At 35.3% G+C, this 27,991-nt stretch overlaps 3 protein-coding genes and 1 pseudogene across 5 annotated transcripts; all 4 read right to left on the bottom strand.

Annotated features, from left to right (window-relative positions):
* Window positions 1–21: 21 nt before the first annotated feature.
* Window positions 22–3,558, bottom strand: LOC123918890 (disease resistance protein RPM1-like). The gene is made up of 2 exons (XM_045971061.1): window positions 663–3,558; window positions 22–381 (listed from the first exon to the last, which is right to left on the bottom strand). The coding sequence occupies exon 1, from the start codon at window positions 3,405–3,407 to the stop codon at window positions 708–710; it is 2,700 nt and encodes an 899-aa protein (XP_045827017.1). The 5' UTR covers window positions 3,408–3,558; the 3' UTR covers window positions 22–381; window positions 663–707.
* Window positions 3,559–5,740: 2,182 nt separating this feature from the next.
* Window positions 5,741–7,658, bottom strand: LOC123915205 (annotated as a pseudogene).
* A 226-nt stretch (window positions 7,659–7,884) lies between these two features.
* On the bottom strand, window positions 7,885–16,333 carry LOC123918888 (ABC transporter C family member 3-like). 3 transcript variants are annotated; one of them, XM_045971058.1, is made up of 11 exons: window positions 16,247–16,333; window positions 13,704–15,511; window positions 13,070–13,156; window positions 12,317–12,967; window positions 10,358–10,522; window positions 9,673–9,967; window positions 9,372–9,586; window positions 8,780–9,085; window positions 8,630–8,693; window positions 8,258–8,497; window positions 7,885–8,164 (listed from the first exon to the last, which is right to left on the bottom strand). In XM_045971058.1, exons 2-11 carry the CDS (start codon window positions 15,471–15,473, stop codon window positions 8,052–8,054), a joined length of 3,906 nt encoding a protein of 1,301 aa, XP_045827014.1. In that variant the 5' UTR covers window positions 15,474–15,511; window positions 16,247–16,333; the 3' UTR covers window positions 7,885–8,051. The 3 variants fall into 3 exon arrangements, with proteins under 3 accessions (XP_045827014.1, XP_045827013.1, XP_045827015.1); XM_045971057.1 differs by having other exon boundaries at window positions 16,160–16,249; XM_045971059.1 differs by lacking the exons at window positions 7,885–8,164; window positions 8,258–8,497; window positions 8,630–8,693; ... (1 more) ...; window positions 9,673–9,967; window positions 16,247–16,333 and adding an exon at window positions 16,160–16,233 and having other exon boundaries at window positions 9,431–9,586.
* Window positions 16,334–18,713: 2,380 nt separating this feature from the next.
* Window positions 18,714–26,033, bottom strand: LOC123915204. Its single transcript, XM_045966346.1, has 2 exons — window positions 25,981–26,033; window positions 18,714–19,992 (listed from the first exon to the last, which is right to left on the bottom strand). Exons 1-2 carry the CDS (start codon window positions 26,031–26,033, stop codon window positions 18,714–18,716), a joined length of 1,332 nt encoding a protein of 443 aa, XP_045822302.1.
* Between the last annotated feature and the right edge of the window lie 1,958 nt (window positions 26,034–27,991).

The raw sequence follows: 27,991 nt of genomic DNA, 5'->3' as shown, positions 1-27,991 counted from the left end.
CATTTTCATCCACATTCAAAATGCTCAACTTTAACCAAATATTATTAAAATAAAAAAGAAAAAGCTTGGGGGGACTAGACCAAAACCCAAAATAACAACAATGCATACCAAATTATTGGTCAACTGCCTCATTAAAAACCTCATCAAGGAAAACCCGGTGGGATAAAACCTTGATGTAGGGAAAAAGAGTGCAGTTTGAATATAATAAATAATTATCTCTTACAATTCTCGAAAGGAAAGCTCTCACAACATCTTACATACATGATACATCACAAACAACTCAAATGTCCAACAAAGAAACAAAAACATAAATAAAGATGCCATTATTGTAGAAGTCCACTTGGAGAAATCTGAATTTCCATCGCACTAGAAGCCAACCACCTAAAGATTAATAACAAATTATTACTAAAGATCATTGAGGAGAGAATGGAAATGATTACAACAAAATAGTTCTTGAGGGTCACAACACAATAAAAATAATATGATAATTATTGATGAAGAATTCAAAAATATACAAAGCATATGACATAAGAAAAATAAAATGAGGAAAAATAGAGAAATCATTTTAGGATAAAAATAAGCTTGTATGTTACTGAATGATTATAGAACAAAAAATATTACCAAGGATATATTTATTCAATTATATGGAATAAAACGATCACCTTTTCTCCCCCCTTGAAGTTGGATGGCTTATGATTTCTAACTCCTTAAAGTTTAGGATAAAGTTCTTCATGTGGCACATGTCGAACATTGAGAACTTGAAGTTTTTCTAAGTGTTGGATGCCAGCAGGAACAGTCTTGAGGTTGGGGATAAAGGATAACTCGAACTTTTTTAGAGATTGCAATGCTCCTTTTTCAATTACAATTGAATACAAGTTAGTCAAACAAATGAGGTGTAGTTCCTTTAGATTTTGAAACCCCCCATCATGAAAATGTAAACTTTCACCTTCATAAGCATCGTTGTTGATTGAAAGGGACAACAAGTTTTGCATGTTTTCTAAAAACTTTATTGGATCATCAATTAATTTGGAAAATTTTAACTCCAACTTAACAAGATTTTGAAGTTGAAGAATCCATTCTGGAAACTTCTCCAACATTCCTAATAGTTTAAGAGTTCGAAGCTTAGATGGAGGTGGATTCAAATGCAAATCAGTTAAATCAAAACAATTTTCTGTAAAGGTTATTGGCTGAATGCTTAGATTCTCCAAATGTTGCATCTCATTCAATGAAGAAGATAAAGTGCTTATTTGGTGGTGTTCCAGATACAAGCTCAATTTCCTTAACTGCCTTAGCTTTCCCAGCTCTTTAATTATCTTTATTCCATCATCACAATCTTCAATTTTCACACTACTCAGAGTTTGTAGGGATTCCATGCCTCCTATACCACCCTTCAATTTAAACAAAGACATTCTGTAGCCCAAAAGATGTTGTAACTTTCTAAGCTTGCTAACCTCCTTTGGTAGGTAATAAAATATGGAATGTCTCATATCCAAAGTCTCCAGGTTTTGGAGCATGGAAAATGATTTGGGAAGTTTAATATAACTCAGAGGATAATTATTGAAGCTTAAATACTTCAAGTGAATCAAGCTTCCCAAATTTTCACGAAGGATATTACTCAATCTAACATTAGAGAAAACATCAAACTCAAGCACCTTCAAGCGCCTATATTCTCTAAAGATTCTCCTAATAAAAGCTTTGCTCAAAAATTGTGAATTATCTGTGAAAAGAAATAGTGATCGAACACATGATTTTTCAATACGTTTCATAAAATCATCGGAATGGGTTGTTATTGATAGGCGCCGGATACTTCCAGATAAAGTTGAATGACCATTTCCACTGATATTCTTGCAGAAACTTAAATCTTCACACTTTTCAAGAATCATCTCACGTGTTAGATCATGAACACAACAACTTTTAGCTTTTCCATCAATTCTAACAGAAGATACTTGCACCAAACTTCTATGGATTAACTCTGTTAAATATCCTTCTGCCACTTCTTCCAAAGTATTCCCACTTTCTTCTTTCACAAATCCTTCAGCTATCCACTGCCGAATTAGTCTCCTTGATTTAACTTCATAATCTTCAGGATATATTCCAAAATACAACAAACATGACTTAAGATGAAAAGGCAAATCATCATAGCTGAAAGCTAAAATTTGGTTTATCCCGGTCAAATGGGAATCCCTCTTTAGCTCTAAAGGCAATTTATCACAAAATTTCTGCCACTCAAGTAAGCTTTTCTCTTTTGTAGACAATAGACCGCCAATGGCAACAATTGCCAGCGGTAAACCTTTGCATTTGTTTGCAATTTTTAAAGATATCTCTTTGAGCTCATTTGGAATGTCTTTTTTTTGGAATGTCTTCTTTTTGAACAACTCAAATGATTGAACTTCCGATAAAGGTTGCAGATCATGCACTTTAACAACAGATGATTTCAGACAATTTGTGGCAACTTCCATATTTCTCGTTGTAATAAATATCTTGCTCCCCATTTTATTATCAATACATGCATTTTGAATCTCATTCCAAAAATGTATGTTCCACACATCATCAAACACAAAAACATACCTCTTTTGTTGCAAGTAGTTTCTTAGCATAGAAATCAACGACCCTAGATCCATTTGAGAGATATCTTGAGGAGGAGTGTCCCCTTCTTGTTTGTAAAGCTCATTCAACATGCTTCTCAGCAACCCTTCTGTATAGTATGATTGTGACACTGTGATCCATACACGATAGTCAAAGTCTCCCACTACCTTTTTGTTGTCAAAAACTTTTTTTGCAAGAGTGGTTTTTCCTCGTCCTCCCATACCTACCACAGCGATGACAGTGCGCTCAGATCTTCCCTCTAGCAACCATTCAATCAATTTATTTTTGGGTTCTTCAAAGCCTACCATTTCAGCTTCATCAATGTACAAAGCATCCATTCGAGGGTCGTCCCATTTCGCACTTTTTCTTCCTCTGAAGCTTCTCGATCCTTGTTCCAAAGAACGTTGAAAGCCATATGTTTGGCTTCTTTCCTTGATCCCACGAAGAGATGACTTAATGTCTTGAATCTTCGACGCTATTTGATGACGAGGGATAATAACTTTGAGTGAGTGAACAATCTTATGGAGTAAAGCTACAAATCCAGGATCACGAGGCTCCTGTCTCACTTGGATCAGATAATCATCAATGACATCTTCAATATGAAAAGCTGCTTCCCTAACTTGCTTCACCCAAGTTTTGGCTCCTTCAGTAGTGTCGTCTCTTTTAACTGTTTTATCAGCATCCTTAAGGAAGGCTTGAATGCATTCAAATTCATCTTTAATGTCTGCAAATTCTTTGTGAATACCTCCCAACAGCTTGGCTTCTTCTGTTAACAGTGGAATCAGTTGCTCAAGAACAAAAGACACGGCCATTTCGGCCATTTTAGATAAGTTGTGGCAATTTCTTTTTTGCTGTATGTGAAGACTACACTGTTATGCGCAGCTTCTAATTTCTACATGAAGAAAGAAACAAAGAAAGAAAGAAAGAAGGCAATTCCATGCTATCCACACAATGGTAATCCGTAAAGCATATAATATAAAAAAAAAATCATTCTTATAAACATATAAATTATCAATATTAAATGAATTGTATTAAATTAAATGGAACAAGAAATACAAAATAATTATCTTTATATAACGTCAAAAATGAACATCCTAATCTAAGATCAAATTGTATGCAAAGATTAAAATGGACTAGAACTATATTTACGATTATAGATAACTAATCTATTGATACATATGATATTTTATGAACATTAACAATATATAACTATTATTTTAGGGCCTAAAAATTAATTTATTAATATACATTTGATATTTTATAAGTATAAATAATATATTAGTAATATTATATGACCTCAAAATTTTGAGTTGAGACCCTCAAAATTTTGAGGCTCGATGCCATCGAACACCTCGCACATGTGTGCGACACGCCTCTGAATGGGAATAAGGAATAGTAGTCATTAATGCTTTGAATGAAAAAAGCTTTCAATTTTCAACTGCCATCTTATTATATTTTCAACTACCATCTAATGTTCAAGTTAGTACTAGTAGTAAATATCAAGCACATTGTACACAACGACCATTTTTAATGCTCTGAAAAAAGCTTTCAATTTTCAACTGCCATCTATTTATATTTTCAACTACCATCTACAGTAATTTTCAAGTTGCTACTATTGTATTTTTTCTTATATATTAAAGACCGCACGGTTTGGTTTGTTAATTACTCTCATCGTTTCAATATATAAGAGCTCTTTTACAAAATCACAAGAACTAAAAAAAAGTTGTTTTTGCGTTAAATTTTTTAATAATATTCATTCTTATCGCAAAATTACCTTTAATGATCTTTTACTTTTCTTCTTTTAATTAGGAGTATTTTTGTGAAAATTTAATGCATTTTGAACTTTGAAAAAGATCTTATAAAATAAAATGAGACAACAAAATTTTACAAAAAGGTCTTATATATTGGGCAGAACAATTCTTGAACAAAATTTATTTTATTTCGCAGCCGAACTCCGTATTATTAGGACCTCTTCCCTTAAAACCCGAGAGTTAACAAAAAAAGAAATCGGAAGGTTTTGATAAAAAAATAAAAATGTCATTGTACGATGGATTTTAATATGAATTGTTTATCTAACATGCTAACTTCAATTTCCATAGCTATTTTTTCAAGTGAAGTACCAATATATATGAGGAACAAATTGTCCACAGTGTAAAAGTCTGCATTTGAATCCTAGCAATTGTTCTACCATTATTTTCAATTAGTCAAATATAATTAAAGGTGAGGATCAACACTGAACACTTTCCAATAATATGCAAGGATCACATAACAAATCAGCATTTTAATGTTTTTTTCCATCTAATCCAGTACTATATACATACCTAACAATCATACCTAACAATCATAGAGTAGAAATATCTAATGAACAACATTATAAACTACATAAAACTTCACTTTCATATTCTAAAAGGAAAACTCTCACAACATATTGAATACATGAATATGATACAACACAAACAACTCAAATCTCAAATAAAAAAACAAAGTATATATTTTGAATCAATAACTTTGAGGTTTCAATACCACTATAAAAAAAAAGATAACACATTTTTTCACTGGGGGAACTGAAGTGCTAAAGCTTCATGAACATAAATAAAGATGCCATTGTTGTAAAAGTCCACTTGGAGAAGCCAACCACCTACAGTTTAACAACAAATTATGGAAAATGGACTGCTCAGATTAAAAGGATTACAATAAAAACCTTATAATTATTAATGTAGAATTTTTAAAAATATAGAAAGTATATGACATAAGAAAAGTAAAGTGAGGAAATTGTAGTATTTAACTTTTTGAATAAAAAGTTTCTTTAAATGGAATGCTTAAAGAGTACCCGGGGTCACTCGTTAAAATCTCCCTTTTCCTCCCCTCAATTGAACCAAACAGACCCTAAAGGTTATATCCGTAAGAAAACTCTACCGTCCCATTAGTTTTGTTTAAGACAAGAAAATGCTTCCTCTATGTAGAGGACTGACCCTATAGGCTATAGTTATTCTCTAATATTGAATCATATTCACTTGCAAAAGATATAAATTATAAATTACATAAACAGAGAAATAATAAGGTCTTACAATCCTTGTAAGAAAAGTTCTTACAACATATTGCATATATGACACATGATCACAGACAACTCAAATCTCAAATAAACTTAGAGGTTTCATATACAGTTATTATTGAAGAAAGACAAACACATTATTCTTTTCTCTAGAACACAAGTGCCAAACAGGAACATGAAGATGCCACTGTTATAAAAGTCGACAATAGAAGCTATCCATCTACCTTTGTCGATTACAATTGAATTCAAGTCAAGCAACTCTCTAATATATAGTTCCTTTAGATTTTGAAACCCTCCATCATGAAAATGTAAACTTTCACCTTTATAAGCTTTGAAGTCGATTTGGAGGGACAACAAGTTTTGCATATTTTCTAAAGACTTTAATGGATCATCAGTTAAGTGGGAGTATTTTAACCTTAACTCGACAAGATTTTGAAACTCAGAAATCCACTCTGAAAAATTATCCAACTTTCCATATAGTCTAAGACTTCGAATACTAGGAGGGGGTGAAACCAAATGCAAATCTATGATTTCGAAAGGAAATAGAGGTGTCGATTTTAACCCAATGCGTAGTTTCTCCAATTGCCGCATCTCTTTGATCAATAAGAAAGATAAAGTGTTTACAATTCCTCTCCTAACACCAACCAAACCCAATTTTCTTAGCTGCCACAACTTTCCAAACTCTTCAATCAACTCCTTTTCTTCTTTATCTATTATCACTTCACTCAATGTTTGTAGAGATTCTATGCCTCCGATACCTGCACCTATCAATTCAGACAAAGGCATTTTGTTGCCAAGAAGATGTCATAGTTTCTTAAGCTTACTAAAATCCTTTGGTATCCCATGAAAACTATAACAAGTCCTTAGATCTAAGGTCTCCAGATTTTGCAGCATGCCAATAGATTTGTAAAGATTTTGTTGATCTAGTATTATATGAGAATTCTCGAAACTTAAATACTTCAAATGGATCAAACTTCCCAAATTTTTATGAATAGTATGCAAGTTAACATCTTGAAAATCAAGAACATTCAAATGCCTATGTTTGGTCAAGATTCTTCTCACAGAGTAATCATCTAAAACATTTGGTTTATTTGTGAAAAGAAAAAGCGACCGAACATGTGAGTTTTCAAGACATGCCAAAAAGTCATTGGAATTGGTTGTTATTGATAGGCGTCGAATAATTCCACCTAAAGATGAATAACCATCTTCACCAATATGCTTGCCGAAACTTAAATCCTCACACTTTTCAACGATCATCATATGTATTAGATCATGAACACAACAACTTTTAGTTTTTCCATCACTTTTAATTGAAGATACTTGCACCAAATTTCTATGGATTAACTCTTTCAAATATCCTTCTGCTACTTCCTCCATAGTATTCCCTCTTTCTTCTTTCACAAATCCTTCAGTTATCCACTGCCGAATTAGTCTCCTTGATTGAACTTCATAATCTTCAGGATATATTCCAAAATACAACAAACATGACTTAAGATAAAGAGGCAAATCATTATAGCTGAAACCTAAAATTTTCTTTATCGCAGTCAAATGAGAATCCTTCTTTATCTCTAAAGTCATATTATCACTAAATCTCTGCCATTCAAATGCATTTTTCTCCTTTGTAGATAAAAGACCACCAATTGTCACAATTGCTAGTGGTAAACCTTTGCATTTTCTAGCAATTTCAGAAGATATATCAATTAACTCTTTTGGACAACTCCAAAGATTCTTCTTTGGTTAATGGTTGCAACTCATGCATTTCAATAAAAGAAGATTTCTTACAATACAAAGCAACATCCATGTTTCTTGTTGTAATAAATATCTTACTCCCATTTTTATTATCAATCACAACATATTCAATCTCATCCCAAAACTGTATGTTCCATACATCATCAAATACGAAAACATACCTTTTTTGTTGCAAGTTTTTTCTGAGCTTAGAAATCAATGAACCTCGATCCATTCTAGAGATATCTACAGGTCGAGAGTGCCTTTTTTGTTTGTAAAGTTGCTTCAACATGGCTCATAGCATAGTGTCATTTTGATAAGCTAGCAAGTATGAAAAAAGAAAGGAATACATTCTAGAATAAGTTTTGCCTCTGCCCGGAAAGAATAAATTTGGCTAGTCTTATTTGAGCGTACCGTTCACTTTCGTTGTAAAAGTTTCAATAATGTATATTTTCTTAAAAATAAAATAAAAGTATGACTTTTTATGTTTTCCTCGAAATAAATTTCATGGGAAAATGTAAAAATAATTTGAAGTGACTTTTTATGTTTTCCTCAAATGTTTACTTTCTTCTATTACACATAAGCTTCAGTAATAGTTAAAAGCACAGACAAACTATATTATTCTTAATTTGTATACCCTTATTACAACTTATATTCTAGTTAATTTTCTGTACAGTTTTAGATCTCAACTACCAAAACCAGTGTTTGACCTCCTTGTGTATTCTGCAACTAGTTGAGCAAGAGATGAAGATTTATCTTTAAGCAGCTTCTTTGGTGAATCAAATTCTTCAATAAGCCCTATATGATCAATATGAAGAAAAATCATATTCACATTTGTTTATGAGTAAAAAATGATGAAATAAAGAACAAGCGAAAAAACCAGGTTCTTGCCTTCGCTAAGAAACAGAACCATGTCACTATCGAGGATTGAAGTTATTCTGTGAGCAATGGTAATAACTGTGCAATCAGTGAAATGTTGATTAACAGTCTGCTGAATTATATTATCTGTAGCTGTATCAACTGATGCAGTCGCTTCATCGAGCACCAAGATCTTGCTTTTCTTAAGTAGAACACGGCCGAGGCAAACCAACTGCCTTTGACCCATGCTCCAATTTTCTCCATTCTCAGTAACTGGAAAATTCATGATTCATGATGTTATCTAACACTCGCTATAAGCTTTTTACGTCCCATATTAAGTGAGATTCAAGTTATATTCACAACCATAAAGAAAAATAATTCGTAAGTTAAGAAGTGTAGTCAAACCTGTGGAGTCAAGCTTTCCTTCTTTCTTCCTCACTTCATCTCCAAGTTGGCACATATCTAAAGCCTAAAATATTTCATAAAATATATAAATTTGTACAACTTGCACTAAAGAGATAAATTGTTTATTATTGTCAAACAAAACCAATTTACCTCCCAAATCTGTTCGTCTGTGTGCTCTTCAAGCGGGTCTAGGTTGCTTCTTACTGTCCCTTGAAACATTGTTGGATCCTGAGGAATTATGCTTAATCTTGACCTTAAATCATGGATTCCAATCAATGAGATGTTGATCTTATCTATCAATATTTGTCCTGCAACAGGTTCAACAAGTCTGAAAAGTGTTTGCACTAGTGTTGATTTTCCACTTCCGGTTCTTCCAACAATGCCAGTTTTTGCTCCAGCAGTAAAAGTGCATGTTAGTCCACGTAAAACAAGAGGCAAGTGAGGTGCATATTGAACCTGTATCACACAATGCCTTATTTAAAGATAGATACAATCTAAAATACTACGATAGACGCTCAAGTCCTCTTATAGCATAAGCGTTTATCATTTAAGTGCTTATGTATATATTGATGGCATTAAATAATTTTAAATTAGTGGAAAAGTTTACATATATATATATATATATATATATATATATATATATATATATATATATATATATATATAATCTTCTATATGATGGTAACTTTGAATCCAACAGTAGGTTTTGATAGAAGTAAATTGTTATTGAACGCTGTAGTACCTGTAAATCCTGAATATGAACCTCTCCTAACGATGGCCAAGAATGATCTGGTCGGTTTTCTTTTATTACAAGAGGTGCTTCACTTGGGATGGAAGTGTACTGAAGTATTCTTTCTACAGATATAATTTTGTTCTCCAAGTTGCAAAAAAACCGAATTAAATCAGATTGTATTTCGCATAGGTTAATCCCGTATGTCACAGCCAATCCCGCAATACCTGGTAAGGAATGAAATTTTATGCCTAATGTCACGATGAGCGAGCATGACTAGTTAATGTATGTAAATTAACATTGAAATACTCACTAGCATTAGTTATTGAACTTGGAAAAGACACTAAGAAAACCAAGCAGGACGCAAATACTGTAATGGATAAAAGATCCAATCTGAAACTCAGCCATTCCTTTGCACTACCACTGTATAACTTAGGTTGCGAATATTTGTCTATCAATTGCATATTCATTTCATTAAATCTTGATTCTTGCTCAAAACTTCTTATGGTTGTTGATCCAGAAATTGTTTCAGAAAAATGTTGAATAACTGGAGCTTGGCATATACCAGTTAATCGTGCCAATTCGCGTGCTGATGCCGAGTAGTATCGCTAAATATAAAGCAGACCTTTGTTACTTAGCAAGTTAGAATACATAACACTTTTTTTGCACAATAATACCAGACAAATTCATATTTTTCCTTTAAGTAAGTGCATTTAATTATTTGATCAATGAGAGTAACTTCATACAGTTAAAGTCAAACACATTTGATAGCATGACTTTAACTTGAATGTTGTGGAATGATATGTTAGACGTTCCGTATTAAGTATCACGTTTGGAACATTTACTCTGTCTGATTATTTGTCATTTATGATTACCAATAAAATGTGTATTACTTTTCCCACAAACTACTATGTTAACAAAGGTACATTTGTAAATGAAGCTAATTTGAGAAGTGCATGTAACCTTAAACGACACGTAATATGACATGGGGAGAGTACCTGGTACCATATGCTGGCTGCCACGACAGGAATCAATACTATAATCACCTGCCATGCAGCTTGAGACATCACAGCAACATTTCCAAAGAGCTGAACCACACGGTAGGTAAATGCCCATGCTAGATTTGAAATGCTCATATCTATTGCACTTTGGTCTGTTGAAGCCTGCAACAAAAAACTAAAATAAAACATAGACATCGACAAACAATTACGTTCAATATGGAGATTTGGAAGAAAAAAACTTATTTTACAGAGAGAATGAACTGTCAAAAGGGATGTACTAAGCCATTAGTTTCACACAGTAATAAATAGCGATCATTAACCCGCTTGGGATTGGTCTAGTGGTGTTGGCTTGGTCCTTGTAGTATGCTCCTCTCAAGGTCTCAGATTCAATTCCCACTGGTGCCAATTTCGGTGGGTTAAGTCCATACAGAGCAAAAGAAAACTCTGTCTTTAAATGGGGCCCCCGCAAGTGGGCGGTGGGATTGATCCCCTTGGATTAGTCGGTCCTAGGGCCGCATACCAAGTTTTCAAAAAAAAAATAATAGCTATCATTTATTTGAGATTAGACAGCTCAGATTAAACGTTCACCAAATCAATTTTAAACAATCATGACCATTGATTTAAATCACACAGTCGAGATCAGTAACTACGTCATGCAATTATTGAAGTAAATATGTTTCTACCATGATGAGGTAAACACTTGTCTTTTAAAAAAAGGCTTAATTGCAGTTTTGGTCACCCTATTTTCACCATTTTACAAATTGGTCCCCTATTTTAAAATTGGCTTAAATATGTTAATAGTCCCTCCAATTGTAACAAATTTTGGTATTAGTCCCTGCAATTATTTTTGTTTGGTTCAAGTCCCTGCAGTTTGTAAAAAATTTGCTTTAAGTCCCTTGCCGTGAGTGTGACGTTAAAAAAAAGTTAAAACTATTGGAGTGCCACGTGGCCCAATTATTTCACGCCACATGGCACAGTAAAAGTTAATTTTTTTTGCTATTTCCTTTTTTTTCAAAATTTGTTTTATTATTGTGTAAAAAAAAATGGAAATGAAGAAAAACAAATATCAATATCTTCTTCATTCCTGAACTTTCAACCTTCATCTTCTTTCAAAAACATTCACCCTCCATCTTCTTCTCTCCAAAACCTTCATCATCACCACCCCGCAATGTCTTCCTCATCGTCGATCCAAATTCCCGACGGGTTCTTCTGCAGCGAATGGAACGCGACGGCGAAATCGCCGGCAGGAGGTTTTATAACGGCGGCACTAGCTATAATTCAGGACTCATCTGATACTAATTGGATCTCTTAACTAAATTCATTTTGTGAGAACTAGAATTATAAATTCAAGCAAGCTCCTCCTAAAGTCATAATTCAAGCAAGCTTCTCCTATGCTTCTTCTGTTGCGTCGCCGTATTCCCGGTCAGGAAAAAAGGAAATAGCAAAAAAATATTAACTTTTACTGTGCCACGTGGCGTGAAATAATTGGGCCATGTGCACTCCATTAGTTTTAACGTTTTTTTTAACGTCACACTCAAAGCAGGGACTTAAAGCAAATTTTTTACAAACTGCAGGGACTTGAACCAAACAAAAATAATTGCAGGGATTAATACCAAAATTTGTTACAATTGCAGGGACTATTAATATATTTAAGCCTTTAAAATTTGATAGTTTTAGGCCCCCCATCGCATATTTTGTCTAAAAATTGATGATGTGATATATTTTAAACGGTGACATATGATCTGACGATAAGCAAATACCAACATTGATGAAATTGTTAAAAAATTCAGTTATAAATTTAATTTAAAACATGTAGTATCACCATATTTTAGACCAAATATTTGATTGAGGGACTAAAACTGCAAATTTAAAATTGGAGGACCAATTCTACAAAATAGTGAAAATAGAGGACTAAAACTGCAATTAAGCCTAAAAAAACCGTGAAGAATGACATACTCTATTAAGAATTCTTCCACTTGGTGTGGAGTCAAAAAAAGACATCGGTGCTCGAATAAAGCTGGAATGCATTTGATTGAAGAGCAAGGTGGCAGTCTTGTATCCAGATATAACTGCAAGAACTGTTCTGGCAAGGGTGGCAAAAGAACTTCCAATTGATAAAGAAACATAGACAACCATAAGAGTAAGGCTTCCAATATTTGGTTCTGCAGTTGCGGAAACAGGAGTTGCCAATGCCATCCAATAATTGCTTGCGATCTGTAAAACCACAGTGAGTATCTGTGAAAGAAATATAAAAGGTACAAGGGCTCCTCCATAAGCTATTGTGATGTATGTCCAGAACACTTTAAGTCCAATTGTACCCTTTTCCCGTTCTTCATCTTGAACAAGTTGGCCTTTCTGTTCAACTGTGTAATCTAACTTGCCATTTCGATCATCTATGTTTTCCACTTCTTGCTCAAGTTCAAAATCACTTAATAAACCTGTGTCTTCCCCAGTAATACTCGATTCTTTAAATGTATTCCTTCTCTCTAAGGACTTTACTGAAGACAATGCTGCTCTATGTGCACCTACAAGTTCCATAAACTCTGTTCCGGACGTAAGAAGGTCATTGTATTTTCCTGATTGAATTATCCTTCCATCTTTCATGACCTAATATGAGTTGTAAGAAAGAGAAACGTACTAATAAAACAGTAGGCTATAGTGTTTGAAACTTTGAATTCATGAACATGATGAAATATATAAATCACTCACCAGTATCAGATCAGCATCAGGCAAGAACTCTACTTGATGTGTTATGTATATCACAGTTTTTGTTTTCAGAAGGTTAAGCAAACACTCCTGAAACATTACAGTAGTAAATGTGCAGTTAGACAACAAACTTTTCAACCAAAAGCATAATTAAACTAGTGAAATTATGTTTGAAGATTGAAGGATATCATATATCACGGCAATAAGAACAATCCAAATCCCTGATTTAATGATGTTATAACTGTATCTCTTAAAACAAAACCCCTGGTTAAAAAAAAAAAAAAAAACAGAAAACAAAAAAAAAAACTCGCCGTGTTAAGTCAATTGTGCCTATGTTCCAACTGCAGAAGCAGCTGCAACACCTTTGTTTTGTTGAAAGTTACGGTTTACAGCATAGAACTTGTGTTTAAATATCACGGTCCATTTTACAGGAATACCCTGAACTGCTCGAGCAACCTGCCCACTTCTGAGTAAACTGTGAGCCATACCCAACAATATCTATGGGCAAAATATACTACTGATTTGGTATCTAGATCGGAAACATAAAATTCCATGAAATTTAGCATTCTCAAATTACTTTATCATGAAAAGACAACAACAAACTGTATTGAAAACCATAGAGTTTAGAAAATAGTACCTTAAAGAGATGGGATCCTGTATGAGCATCAACAGCACTAAAGGGATCATCGAGCAGATATATATCAGCATCTTGGTACAGAGCACGAGCTATTTGTACTCTTTGCTTCTGTCCACCACTCAAATTGATTCCCTTTTCTCCAATAATGGTCTGATCACCGAATGGTAAAACCTCTAAGTCTTTATTCAATGAACATGCATCTAGTACCCTCTCATACTTTTCCCTATCCATTTCTCTACCAAAGAGTATATTTTCTTCTATCTTCCCACTCTGTATCCATGGCGATTGAGCAACATAAGCCTTTGTTCCACACACCTTCAAGGTTCCAGATAGCTTTGGCATTTCCCCTATTATACAAGTAAGTAAACTAGACTTTCCTGATCCAACAGTACCACAAACTGCAACCCTCATTCCATGAGAAACTCTAAGATTTATGTTTTTCAACGTTGTATTGACAGAAGATAAATCCCAACTGAAATTTCCATATTCAATTTCAATTGCTATATCAGAACTACTGCGTGGAATCTTTTCCACTACATCGGCCTGCAAATCATCTAGACGAAGAAACGCAGCAATCCTATCTACAGAAACCTTGGTTTCTGCAATCACTGAAATTGTGTCGGGAAGACTATAAATAGGCAGTTGAAGAATTCTGAATGTTGCAAGTGCAGATAAGATCTTTCCTGATTCAAGTGGAATGCCTATAAGAACACAAGTACCAAAAGTAACCACAGCAATAAATGTCGGCGCATTAAAAAACAGAAATCTAACAATTGCTGAACCAACAAGAAATTTCTTTAGCCAAATCTCCTCTAACTTCCTAATCTGAATGATCTTTGATAAGAACTTCATCTCCCACGCTTGCAGTTTGAGAATCCTCATGTTCATTAGAATCTCAGACGTCGCCTTCATTCTTTTATCTTTGAACTCCATTAACTTACCTTGGAATTTCTCTTGCAATGATGCGATAGGATGGTTTAGCAACATCACAACTACGGTGGCGGCAAAAGTAGCTACTGAAGCAACCCCTACACTTCTATGAAGAATAAACAAAGCCAAAGAAACTTGAAGAACAGCCATCCATATATCATGCATGTACCAACAAAATTCACCTATCCTTTCAGCATCAACCGTCAATAAGTTGATGATTTCGCCGCTACTGTGTTCCGCTTTCGATTGACACGAAAGAGTCAAACCTTTAGTATAGATCATTGACACCAACATTGATTGCATCTGAACACCAACCTGTTGGATCTTAAATATAAAGTGCTTCTGACAAAGAGAGTCGACAAGATTTGCCGCAACAAACATCATAGCCAAAATATAGCCTTCATTTTTAGCTTTGTTTTCATCATTGAGGTATTGCACAAAATTGTCTATAAGGTAGGGTCCAACAAAAGAAGCACATACGAACAAGAATGCAAAAAAGCCAGATAGAAGAATCCCTTGCCAAGTTGAGAAGAACAAAACCTTGGTGAGGTTAATAGTGGTCAAATTCCTAACATTACCACACTCCAACTCAAGCTTTTTTTTAAAAGTTGAAAAAGTTCCATAGGCACTGTCGTTAGTAGAAAGCAGTGGAAGGTCTTCATGGTCTAAAGTCTTTTTACTGCCTAAAGTTATTAGTGGACTCATCCATGAGAAAGTAAGAATGCTGAAAAATCCAGCATTTGAATAACAGGATTTTAGTGTGTTTTTGGCATCAGAATCCTTGTTTACACTAGCTTCACCATTCAAAAGGGACTCTTCAAGAGGGCTAAGTTTAGTCATATTGTTAATAGAACATCCAACATAACATAGAAATAGACCTGTAATAGAGGAACCTTAATCAGAAACTGTATTTTTCTGGAAACGAAAATGTTAGGATATTAGTTATATTAGTATTTTCTCTTTGACCAGAGTTTGAACCCAAGTTTTAACTCGTTCAAATCCTTTCACTCTTAGCTTAAACTAGTTGAACTACGTAACCCCCTATCAGAAACAATATGTTATTGGCATAAACATATTTTCCATATCCCACAAAGTTAGTAACTAACAAGGCAACATGAATACACAAAAGCATAGACCAAGCAGAAAATTCCCAAGAAACATAGGAAACTCAGTTCCTGTAGTGTACACTCTTCTTTCTAACATTTAAACAAACACATACAAAGCAACTACTTTAGTAGCCAAATCAAAAATTGCGATAAGTTCTTTTGACCCATCATGTTCATACTATGGAAAGTTTCTTAGTAAGCTATTTCTATAACAAAAAAATAAAATTAAGTTTTTTTATATGTTATAAGTTTTTTCTCATAAGCTATATTGGAAACTTATGAAAATAAACTGAAAAAAGATTATAAAATTTTTATTGTTTTTAGAAGTTCTTCAAAACAGTCACACAAACTTTATATTAGTAGATAAACTCAAAAAATCAATCCAAACAAACACTAAGTAGCGGTTTGAGTTTGTATTACAGGAAACCATGATTGTGAAGGTAGAAAATCAGTTGGAAGGTGAAACCATGGAGGAAAGTAGTGTGAGAGTGAAGAGTAAGAGCTTACCTTAAGAGAGTAATGGTTGACTTGTTGACTTTATTCTAAAGTAAGAGTTCTGTGATTGATTGATCACAATTAATTGAGTGGTATACATAAGTGGGGTCTCAGCATAAGCTGGTAAAAGATAATGAAGAAAAAAATGGAAAGTTCATTATTTCAAGGCTAAGTTTTTTTTTTTTACAACGGAGTTAAGAATCGAACCTACAACCTCTAGCATACTATCCAATATTCTCGCCACTGGATCAAACTTAATGACTTTAAGGGTGTGTTTGGTTCGGGGGTTTTGGAGGGGAAGGGAAAGGAGGTAATATTTTAAATTTTGTGTGTTTGGTTCATTTTTTAAAAGGGGATATGAGGGGAGGGGAGAGGAGCTAAATCCCTCCTAAACTCAATTTTTGTTCCCCCGAATTTGGGGGGTTTTGGAGGGGAGGGAAGCTTTTCTAAATTTTATTAAACTGACAAAATTATTCTCAATATATTTTAGAATTCTAATATTATCCTTATTACAATTTTTATTATTTTGAAAATACTCATCAAAACAAATTGAACAAGATTTTATATGCTAATATGATTTGATGGATGTGAATGTGTTCTTTTCAAGATACACAGAGATTTTATATGTTAATATTTACATTTATATATTATTAAAAAATACGGTCAAAACAAGATAAATAAATAGTACATTTTTATCAAACAGTGTCTTATAATTAAGGACGGAGGTAGTAGTAGTAGTTAAGGATTTGTATTTGAAATCTGGCACGCAGTGAACACAATGCTGCACAAGATGCTATAGCATACGTTGCAGCAAGACAGTCGCAGAACACAGGAAATAAATAAATAAATGGCAGAATAATAAATAAGACAGATAGTTGTTAACCCAGTTCAGTGCAACGTCACCTACTCTGGGGGATACCAATCCAGGAATGAATCCACTATAATAGCTCTAGTTCAAAGCCCTCGACCAACACCCGGTACTTGACTTATCACCTAGACACTACCCGTGCAATCCTACCTAAGAACCTCTTAGATAATGAGACCCCGTCCCAAATTCCCTCTAACAACACGTACTATGTTGCTGTCAATAATAATAATCAGGATGGAGACACTCTCCTAAAAACTAGACCACACTCTTGCTTAAAAGCTTATGAGTGAATCACACACACTAACTCCGTGCTTCAAAGCTTAGGAGTAGCTTACAATAAACAACACAAACACAGTCCTAAACTTGCATCAGATTGACACAAGAAAGGCTGACAAAAGACACAAACTCTAAACCCTAAAAACTCACACTTTGTAAAGAACACGGTTTAGAATACATGAGTAGAATAGCTTGAGGCTTCACATATTTATAGTCTTCAATTGTCTTGATGGGCAAGCTAGGTCTTCAGACAAATACAGCTGTAGGAATTGTGGCCAACCCTAAATTATTTCCAGAAATATAATTCATGTTGTACCAAACAAAAAAAACGCTAAAAATATAATATAATTATATTTTTGTTTTAAATAACATTCCTTCAACCGACTTCAATAAAACTTGCTGAGCAAGGCTCGTTTTGCCCAGACGCACGTGCCTGAATATATAATTGAAGCAAATCTTGACTCAGATTTGAAATAAAAATTCTGCACGAAAAACAGAGCTTCAGGATGCTGTACTATAATGCTACAGCACCTCAGTCCAGCATCTGGCTGGTTGGCTTTTGCAAAATGTAGCCAATCAAAACACCAACAATCTCCCCCTTTGGCAAATTTTGGCTAAAACAACCTTAGGCCAGTGCATAGAGAGATACAGTCTAAACTTTCCTTTGAGTCAACATAAGCACACAACTAGGAAAGAAAGTAGAACGATGCTAAGCTATTTAAACTTTCCTTCGAGTCAACATAAGCACACAACTAAGAAAGAAAGTATGAAATTCATCAGATGAAAAGATAGCTAGCACGTAAGCATCAGAGGCATACAACAGCGGAACATAACACATCTAGCCTCAAAGTACAGATAGAGAGAAATAAACTCTCACATAGTGGATTCAAGATAGGAGAAATAAACTCCGTAAAATTTAAGCAACGCCACAGAGAATAGGAAAAATAAATTCCTATATAAGCATGCATATTAAAAGTAGTAGAAAAATAAATTCTACCTACTCCCCCTCAAATCATGCATAAACTTTCACTCCCCCTCAAAGTATGCATCTCACATAAAACATGCTATACAGATGCTATAGCATTCTTCATCACATCATGCATATTCATATCACATTTTACTCCCCCTTTTTAGCCATAAATTCTGACAAATAAAGTCAGTACCACAGAATAGGAGCAAAACAAAGATCCATAGAATACCAAGTACCACAAAGTCATAGGATGTCAGAGCATAAGGAACCACATAGTACATATTACAACCCAAGAGGCCTAAGCCTTCAAAAAAATACAATCCAGATAAAGACAAAAACACAACAGCCAAAAGAAAATAGGCAGCTCATATGGAGGGGCTTTCATCAGAGGCCATCTCCTCTTCTACAGTGTCACCACCTGCAAGATCATCATCATGGGAAGCACCATGGGAAGGACCAACTCCATCCTCATTTGCCTGTGACTGTTCAAGCTCCAAGGCTTGGATTACACCATCTACCAGCTCCTTCTTCTCACCTAGCATTTTACTAACCTCCCTGAGATTAGCAATCATCTGTCTCTTGGTCATACCTGCAGCTGGTTTCTTCAAAGATGCTACAGCAATGTCTGCAGCATGAGTACCTTCCAACAATCTAAAATCAATGGTCAAAGCTGAAGGTCTAGGGACAGGCACATCAGAGTTAGTGCAGATGTCAGGATGTTGAGACAAGATAATACCACAGATCAGAGTGGGAAAGGCTATTGGCATTTTTACAGCAGTGGAAGAGCCATGGAGAATTGTTGCATTAAAAATATGAGTGCCATAATCAAAAGCAGTACTAGTACCTATGGCATAGATGAACTTGGCCAAACCTGTAGCTACACTGTTGGAGTGTGTAGTGGGGACCCAGTTTGCTGCACCTATTTTGTTCAGCAGAGCATATTTTGTAGTCAATTTTGCAGCAGACAGTTTGCCAGCTCTTGGCCACACTCTTACCTTGTCACCAGTTATAGTCTTACAAACTTCATTCATAGAAATCTCCAGCTCAGGTGCAGGATCATCACTTCTTCCCAGATATTCATTGATGATGGCTGGCGAGAAATCAACACATTTTCCTCTTACATACACCTTTAAGTATTCAGGGCTCAAAGGATCATCACAGTCAGATGGGATGTTCACCAAGAATTCTCTTGTCAGTTTTTCATAGCATTTTCCCAGTTCAGACACAGTTTTAATCAGCCCTGCCTCCTCTATAAGATTTACAATGTCTTGACATTTCAAGAAGTCTTCATTAAGGTTTCTTTCAATGGCTATTCTTCTTTTCACCACAAATTTCCACCTGTCAACATACTCAACACAATGAAAGGAGACATTATCAATTGGTACAGATGGGACATTAGGAGCCATTCTTTTTCTCTTGGCAGACTTCTGAGGAGATGCTGCAGGAGATGCTGCAGGAGATGCTCCAGCATCTTGATCTTCCTCATAATCAGAATCACTAGAAGAGATAGTTTTTCTCTTCACAATCTTCTTCTTACTTTCAGAGGGTACAGTGACCTTGCTCCACTGTTTCCTAGGCCCAAATACAGCTTTTTCAGAGGAGGTTGCTAAACCCTTTCCAGTACTGCTTCTCAGCCTCCTAGTACTAGAAGCAGGAGTCCTCTCAGTAAGGTTGAGATTGTCCACATAAATAACATTTGAATCTTTCTCAGCAGATTCATCAACATTCAAAGGAACAGACATAGTTTTACCACTATCATCAACATAAGGGATCACATAGATATGATGAACAAAAACATTATCAGTAGTAGTTGCTTCAGAACCCTTTTCTTTGTTAGGAACAATAACATTATCTGGAGACTCGGGTATAACAATGTTATCCAAATTTTCCCGTGCTGCAGATGTTGTAGCATCATGTGCAACATCTTTCTCAGGAACACTCTTCTTGACATGTTCCAACACAGAGTCATCTTTGACCTCAGTTGGAGCGCTAATATCATTACCAACAAATGTTAAACACAGCAGGGGAGAACACCACATAACTTTCTTTGACAAATACTTTCTCACCACAAGAAACATCCTTATCATCAACAAACACACAATTCTTACCAAATCTTCAGATGTTTCAACATTACCCATAACAGCGTGCATTACTAAATAAGTTGAAGAGAAAACTGCACGGCACACTTTCAATAATTGCTATAACTCTTCAGATAGGCAAATCCCAAGTTTGCCTCGCAATTTTTCAAATTGGACCGCATCTAGAGCCTTAGTAAAAATATCAGCCAGTTGTTCTTCAGTGGCAATATGCTCAAGAGTCACAATACCTTCTTCAACAAGATCTCTGATAAAATGGTGCCTAATATCAATATGCTTCGTCCTACTATGTTGGATAGGATTCTTTGAAATATTGATTGCACTAAGGTTATCACAGTACAATGCCATAGCATCTTGTACCACATTGTACTCCAACAACATTTGTTTCATCCATAATAGTTGGGAACAGCTACTACCAGCAGCTATGTACTCTGCTTCAGCTGTAGATAAAGATACACACTTTTGTTTCTTGCTGAACCAGGATATAAGATTGTTGCCTAAAAAGAAACAAGCTCCTGAGGTGCCTTTTCTATCATCTGCACAACCTGCCCAATCAGCGTTACAATACCCCTCTAGCATAGACTTGTTCTTGTAGACCCACTTGGTACCAATCACATTAGTATTTTCTGGTCTAGGAACTAAGTCAAGTGTCCTTCTAGTAGTAATTCCATGATTAGGATTACCAATAATCAGATCTGTAGGATGATTCTTTTGAGTACGAATGGATGACCCTTTCTTTGAAGTAGCAAAGATTGGTTCAGGTGTAGTAATCTCTGTATCATTCTTGAATTCCTCAATAGTTTCAGAATCTATACTACCTTGGATAGATGCTGTAGCATCTTCTGTATCATCTTTCACAACTTCACTTGAAATACCATCTATTACTACATTTATAGATTCCATCATGGTTTTGGTTATGTAGTTATATACTCTGTAGGCTCTGCTATTTGTTGAGTATCCCAAGAATATGCCTTCATCACTTTTAGGATCCATTTTAGTTCTTGGTTCTCTATCAGACACGATATAACATTTACTTCCAAACACATGAAAGTACTTAACAGTAGGTTTTCTACCTTTCCACAATTCATACAGAGTAGATGTAGTTCCAGATCTCAAGGTGACACGATTATGAATATGACAAGCAGTGTTCATAGCTTCTGCCCAAAAACCATGAGAGAGTTTCTTTGCATGTAACATTACTCTTGCAGACTCTTGTATAATTCTATTCTTTCTTTCTACTACACCATTTTGTTGTGGTGTAATGAGAGATGAAAATTCATGGATGATGCATTCAGAGGCACAAAAGTCAGAGAATCTAGAGTTTTCAAACTCCTTTCCATGATCACTTCTGATCCTTAACACAACATTGTTTTTCTCTCTTTGAAGTAGAATACATAGATCTTTGAATACGTCAAAGGTCTCTGATTTCTTTCCAATAAAATTTATCCAGGTATATCTAGAGAAATCATTTACAACAACATAGGCATACCTTTTTCCTCCTAAGCTTTCAGTTTGCATAGGTTCCATCAAATCCATGTGTAGAAGCTCAAGAACTCTGGTAGTGGTAAGATGCTGCAGCTTTGGATGTGGCTTCTTGGTTTGTTTTCCAATTTGACATTCACCACAAATGCTTCCTTCTTCGATCTTGAGATTTGGCAAGCCCTTGATGGCTTCTTCAGGTATAGCTTTCTTCATGCTTCTTAGGTTGAGATGGCCAAGTTTTTGGTGCCACAATTTTATTTCATCTTCTTTCGTGATTAAGCATGTCGACACATTTGCCTCTTCTTGGGGAACCCATAAGTAGCAGTTGTCTTCTGATCTGACGCCCCTCATCAAAATTTCACCCTCATCATTTGTAACCAAACATTCAGACTTGGTGAAGTTTACCTTCATCCCTTGGTCGCATAATTGACTGATGCTTATTAAATTTGCAGTCAATCCTTTTACTAACAACACATTGCTTAGTTTAGGCAAGCTATTACTGTTGAGCTCCCCTATACCAACAATTTCTCCTTTAGTACCATTACCACAAGTTACAAAACTAGTTGAGTAAGACTTTAAATCAACAAGAAATTTTCCAATTCCGGTCATGTGTCTTGAACAACCACTATCGAAATACCAGTCTTCCCTTGATGAAGCTCTAAGTGATGTGTGAGCAACCAGAGCAGTAATCTTCTTCTCAAGTTGAGTACCATCATTGGTCTTCACATTCTTACCTTTAGGTTTCCATTCTTGTTGAGTGGAGGCAGTTGTGGAAACTGGTTTAGGCTGATGATGCCTGTTAGGGTATCCAAACAATTTGTAACAAAAAGGTCTTATATGCCCTTTTCTACCACAGTAGTGACATATCCAAGAGTGATGTTTTCTTTTGTTCTTTGACAAGGGATGCTGCTTATGATGTTGTAGCATCTGTTGAGGCATCTTTTGCTTATGAGTTTCTTTTGGATGCATGTACGTGAGATCTGAGCTGTAACCTTTGTGTTTGTTGACATTCTCATAACTAAGCCCAATATATTTAGGCTTTAGAACATTTTTGTCTAAGATTTCTTCTAGTTGACCATCAGCTTTATGAAGTTTATCAAGATGATCATCATCTTTATACAACATGTCGGAGAATTTTCTCAAACGCCAAATGTCAGCATTTAATTTTTCAATGACTTCCTTAGCTTCATCAAGATCAGAGGATAGATAATTTACCTTCTTCTGGAGCTCATCCATCTTTGATATATTTTCAAATTTTTCTGCCTTCAATTGATTGATGGTTACCTTTTGTTTCTCAATGACTCTGCATATTTCTCCACTCTTGAGGCAGAGTTCTTTGTAAGAATCAGCAAGTTCTTCGTAGGTTACCTCTCCATCACAAGATTCTGTATCAGATGTAATAGTACCTGTTAAGACTGAGATATGTTTGGCAGTCACAGATGCTGTATCATCTTCTGAGTCATCATCATCAGACCAACTGACAGTTAGTCCTTTTTTCGTTCTTTTCTGATATGTTGGACATTCAGGTCTGATGTGACCATATCCCTCGCATTCATGACATTGAATATTCTTGTTTAAGCTTGACTTTTCATCACTCTTAGGTTTTCCTTGATTCACAATGTTGCGCATAGTGCTTGGAGCATCATTCTTAGAATTTGGTCTGGGTCTTTTGTCCATTTGTTTTAGAACTTTGTTGAACTGTTTTCCCAGCAATTCCATAGCTTCAGAGATACTTTCATTAGATTCTTCATCCTCCTCCAGTTCTTCTTCATTATTTTTAGATGAGAATGCAATGCTCTTATTTTTCTTTTCACTTCTTCCATTTGCAGCACTTTCATAAGTTTGGAGTGATCCAACCAGTTCATCCAGTTTCATCTGAGATATGTTTTTGGCTTCTTCCATAGCTGTGACTTTCATATCAAATTTCTTTGGAAGAGATCTGAGCATTTTTCTTACTAACTTTTCTTCGGGAATTTTCTCCCCCAAAGAATCAAATTGATTATCATAATCTAGAATAGTCATATGAAAATCTTGGATTGTTTCCTCATCCTTCATACGTAAATTTTCAAACTGAGTAGTAAGGATCTGTAATTTAGACATCTTTACCTGAGGAGTACCTTCATGAACAGTTTCAAGAATCTTCCAAGCTTCCTTTGCTGAGACACATTTTTTGATCAGCTTGAAGATGTGTTTGTCTACCCCATTGTATAATGCATATAATGCTTTTGAGTTTCCCAAAGCAAGCTCATCTTCTTCTTTAGACCAGTCCTCCTCAGCTTTTAGTTCAAGTGTTGGCTTTCCATCTTTGTCCATGACCACAGGGGGGTCCCATCCTTTCAGAACAGCTTTCCAAGTTTTGCTATCCATAGATTTTAGGAAAGCAATCATGCGTGATTTCCAATAATCATAGTTGGAGACACCAACGAGAAGCGGTGGTCTGCTTACAAGCCCTCCTTCTTTGTCCATGTTGCCAGACATTCTCCCTGGAGCTCACCCTATAACCAGAAAGGGTGCCTGCTCTGATACCAATTGAAATCTGGCACGCAGTGAACACAATGCTGCACAAGATGCTATAGCATACGTTGCAGCAAGACAGTCGCAGAACACAGGAAATAAATAAATAAATGGCAGAATAATAAATAAGACAGATAGTTGTTAACCCAGTTCAGTGCAACGTCACCTACTCTGGGGGATACCAATCCAGGAATGAATCCACTATAATAGCTCTAGTTCAAAGCCCTCGACCAACACCCGGTACTTGACTTATCACCTAGACACTACCCGTGCAATCCTACCTAAGAACCTCTTAGATAATGAGACCCCGTCCCAAATTCCCTCTAACAACACGTACTATGTTGCTGTCAATAATAATAATCAGGATGGAGACACTCTCCTAAAAACTAGACCACACTCTTGCTTAAAAGCTTATGAGTGAATCACACACACTAACTCCGTGCTTCAAAGCTTAGGAGTAGCTTACAATAAACAACACAAACACAGTCCTAAACTTGCATCAGATTGACACAAGAAAGGCTGACAAAAGACACAAACTCTAAACCCTAAAAACTCACACTTTGTAAAGAACACGGTTTAGAATACATGAGTAGAATAGCTTGAGGCTTCACATATTTATAGTCTTCAATTGTCTTGATGGGCAAGCTAGGTCTTCAGACAAATACAGCTGTAGGAATTGTGGCCAACCCTAAATTATTTCCAGAAATATAATTCATGTTGTACCAAACAAAAAAAACGCTAAAAATATAATATAATTATATTTTTGTTTTAAATAACATTCCTTCAACCGACTTCAATAAAACTTGCTGAGCAAGGCTCGTTTTGCCCAGACGCACGTGCCTGAATATATAATTGAAGCAAATCTTGACTCAGATTTGAAATAAAAATTCTGCACGAAAAACAGAGCTTCAGGATGCTGTACTATAATGCTACAGCACCTCAGTCCAGCATCTGGCTGGTTGGCTTTTGCAAAATGTAGCCAATCAAAACACCAACAGTATTCTTTTTGTTTTTTTAAGTAAGGAGTTGTATGTAGTATATCTTAAAAGAATATTAAAACAAAAAACATACTTCCTTTAGTTCTATATATAAGAAAATGTTTACTTTTTATATAAATTGTAAAATTGATGTATGTAGACTATAATATTGTCTATATACATTAGTTTTGCGATTAATGTGAAAAACAAACTTTTTCTTATATAGGATCGGAGGGAGAATTATTAAGAAAAATCAAAGCGTAATTTGGAGTATTTTTTTGTGTTTTCCTTAAAATAAATGTGAGACGCAAAAACAATTTTCATTGGTGAATGGTGATTGTTTATTGAGAAAAGTAGAGAGAGATAAAGGGTACATTTGAATTTGACTTATTTTTTAGCTTATAAATAGAGCTTATGCAAATAAATAAACTTTTATGTTACTTCATAAGTTTTCAATAACAAAATTTGTATCTTTATAAACTGTTTTTTTTTTTTTTTTCTTCCTAAACTAGCTTGAAAAACTTATAATAGTACGTGGATCCAAATAAGCCCAAAGTTTATACCTTAAAGGGACACACCGAGCGTGCTCCAGATGTTGCTTATTCAGCACAATCATTTAGCAACTGGCTCTGCTGACCGGACAGCGAAGTATTGGAATGATCAAGGATCTTTTTTGAGAACATTTGATTTGAGGGTCATGTTGATAGTCTTGAATTGCACGCATTGCCTTCCATCTGTCAAGGAAATAATTAGGCACTGCTAGCTTTGACAAGACATGGAGATTATGGGACATTGAAAAAGGAGAGGAGTTGCTTCTTCAAGAAGGCCATAGTGGAAGCGTATACAGTTTAGCTTTTCATCATGATGGATCGTTAGCTGCGTCTTGTTGACTGTATGTTCTAGCTCGTTTGTGGGATCTTCGTACTGGGGGAAGTGTTCTTGAACTAGAACTAGAAGGTCATGTCAAACTGGTTCTTGGAAAGCCACCGGTCGTGAAGATAACACTTGTCGCATTTGGGACATGCGTAAAAAGAAATCCCTGTACACCATTCCCGCTCACTCTAATCCAATATCGATCACAAGTCAAATTTGAGCCGCATGAGGGTTGTAACGACCCAAATTTATTATTTACTATTTAAGTGTTTAATTATTTGGTGATGTGGTTTTAAGTAAGATAGTAACTTTAAGTTATTTATCGAGAGTTTTAGTTAACGCGCGAGTTAGTGAGAGTTAACGCGAATTGGGCCAAGCTACTGGGCTTGAGGCCCAATGGGCCTTGGACTTAAGGTGGGGGGCGCTATATGAAGCCCTTAGAGAGAGAAAGAATTCATTTTTCTTGTTTTTGGGAGAAGTAGAGAGAAGGGAGAGCAAGAGGAGAGCTAGGGCAAGCTTGAGCAAGAGAGATCAAGAGCAATCGTCGAGCTTTCTTCGGATCTAAGGTAAGAGAGTAGATTTCATATTCGTGGGTGACTCGAGGAAGGGGAGAATGTCGATTTCTCCTCACCCGAACTTCTTCCACCCCATTTTCGTTTTAGTTTTGGATGGATTTTCTTAATGGAAATCGATTCTAAGGTTCATAACATGTTTAACATGTTTTTATCATGATGTATGAACGAATTTATTGGATAAAATGAGAATTTGTTGATGTTTGAGCAAGAACATTGATATTTATGAGTTTTTGAGTAAAAGTGTAGAATCACTACTTTTTGATGTGTTTTGTTGTAGATCGGTGATATGAACTGCCATTTTATGTTTATATACATGTTATATGCGTGAAAACAAACTTATTTGGGATTTGGAACATCAAAAATGGGATTTTTGGGTGGATTTATGCTCAAACCCGAAAACAGAGCTCCTGTGGCTAGCTTACTGGCTAGGCCAGCCTTGCAGCGAGGCCTAGCTTTCTTTGGCTTTCTCTGGCTGAAGCCAGTAAGCCACGGGTCCCTGCTAGCTTTCTCTGGATTTCTCTGGCTGAAGCCACCATGACAGACTAGAACTTATTTTGCTGATGTTTCTAAGTGCAATTAAAGGTTTGTAAGATGTGATTAGAGTATTCTAACATACAATTAGGTGTTTATAACCATGATTAATTGTATTGTGATGATGTGTCGATGAATTGTTGATTATATGTGTGGAATATAATTGTTATTGATTATGTTGATGATGTGTTGATATATATGTTAGTTGATATTGTTGATGTTGTTGACGTAATTGTTGAGGGATATCGAATTATGTTATTCGATAAAGACGGATATTAGGATCTTGTTATTCTAATAAAGACGAATATTAAGGTATTGATTATCTTAATAAAGACGGACGTTGGATAGTGTTCCACGTTATTGTTGATGGGCTATATGTCAATTGTTGATGGATATATTCATGAGTTTTGAGTGCATGCATCATGAATATTTAGGGATATTGGCTTGTCCAATTAAGACGAATATCGAACTATGTTTGTTTGATAAAGACGATGGTACCACATGCATTAGAGGTGTCTAGAGGACATAGCATGAATGTGAAACATTAGATTGCATTAGGGATTATGTGCGCATTTTATCATAGATGATGTTTGAC

Source organism: Trifolium pratense, linkage group LG3, assembly GCF_020283565.1.
Source record: "Trifolium pratense cultivar HEN17-A07 linkage group LG3, ARS_RC_1.1, whole genome shotgun sequence".
In the NCBI taxonomy this organism is placed as follows: domain Eukaryota; kingdom Viridiplantae; phylum Streptophyta; class Magnoliopsida; order Fabales; family Fabaceae; genus Trifolium; species Trifolium pratense.
The sequence above is the reverse complement of the archived record's forward strand: the minus strand, read 5'-3'. Positions and strand labels throughout refer to the sequence as shown.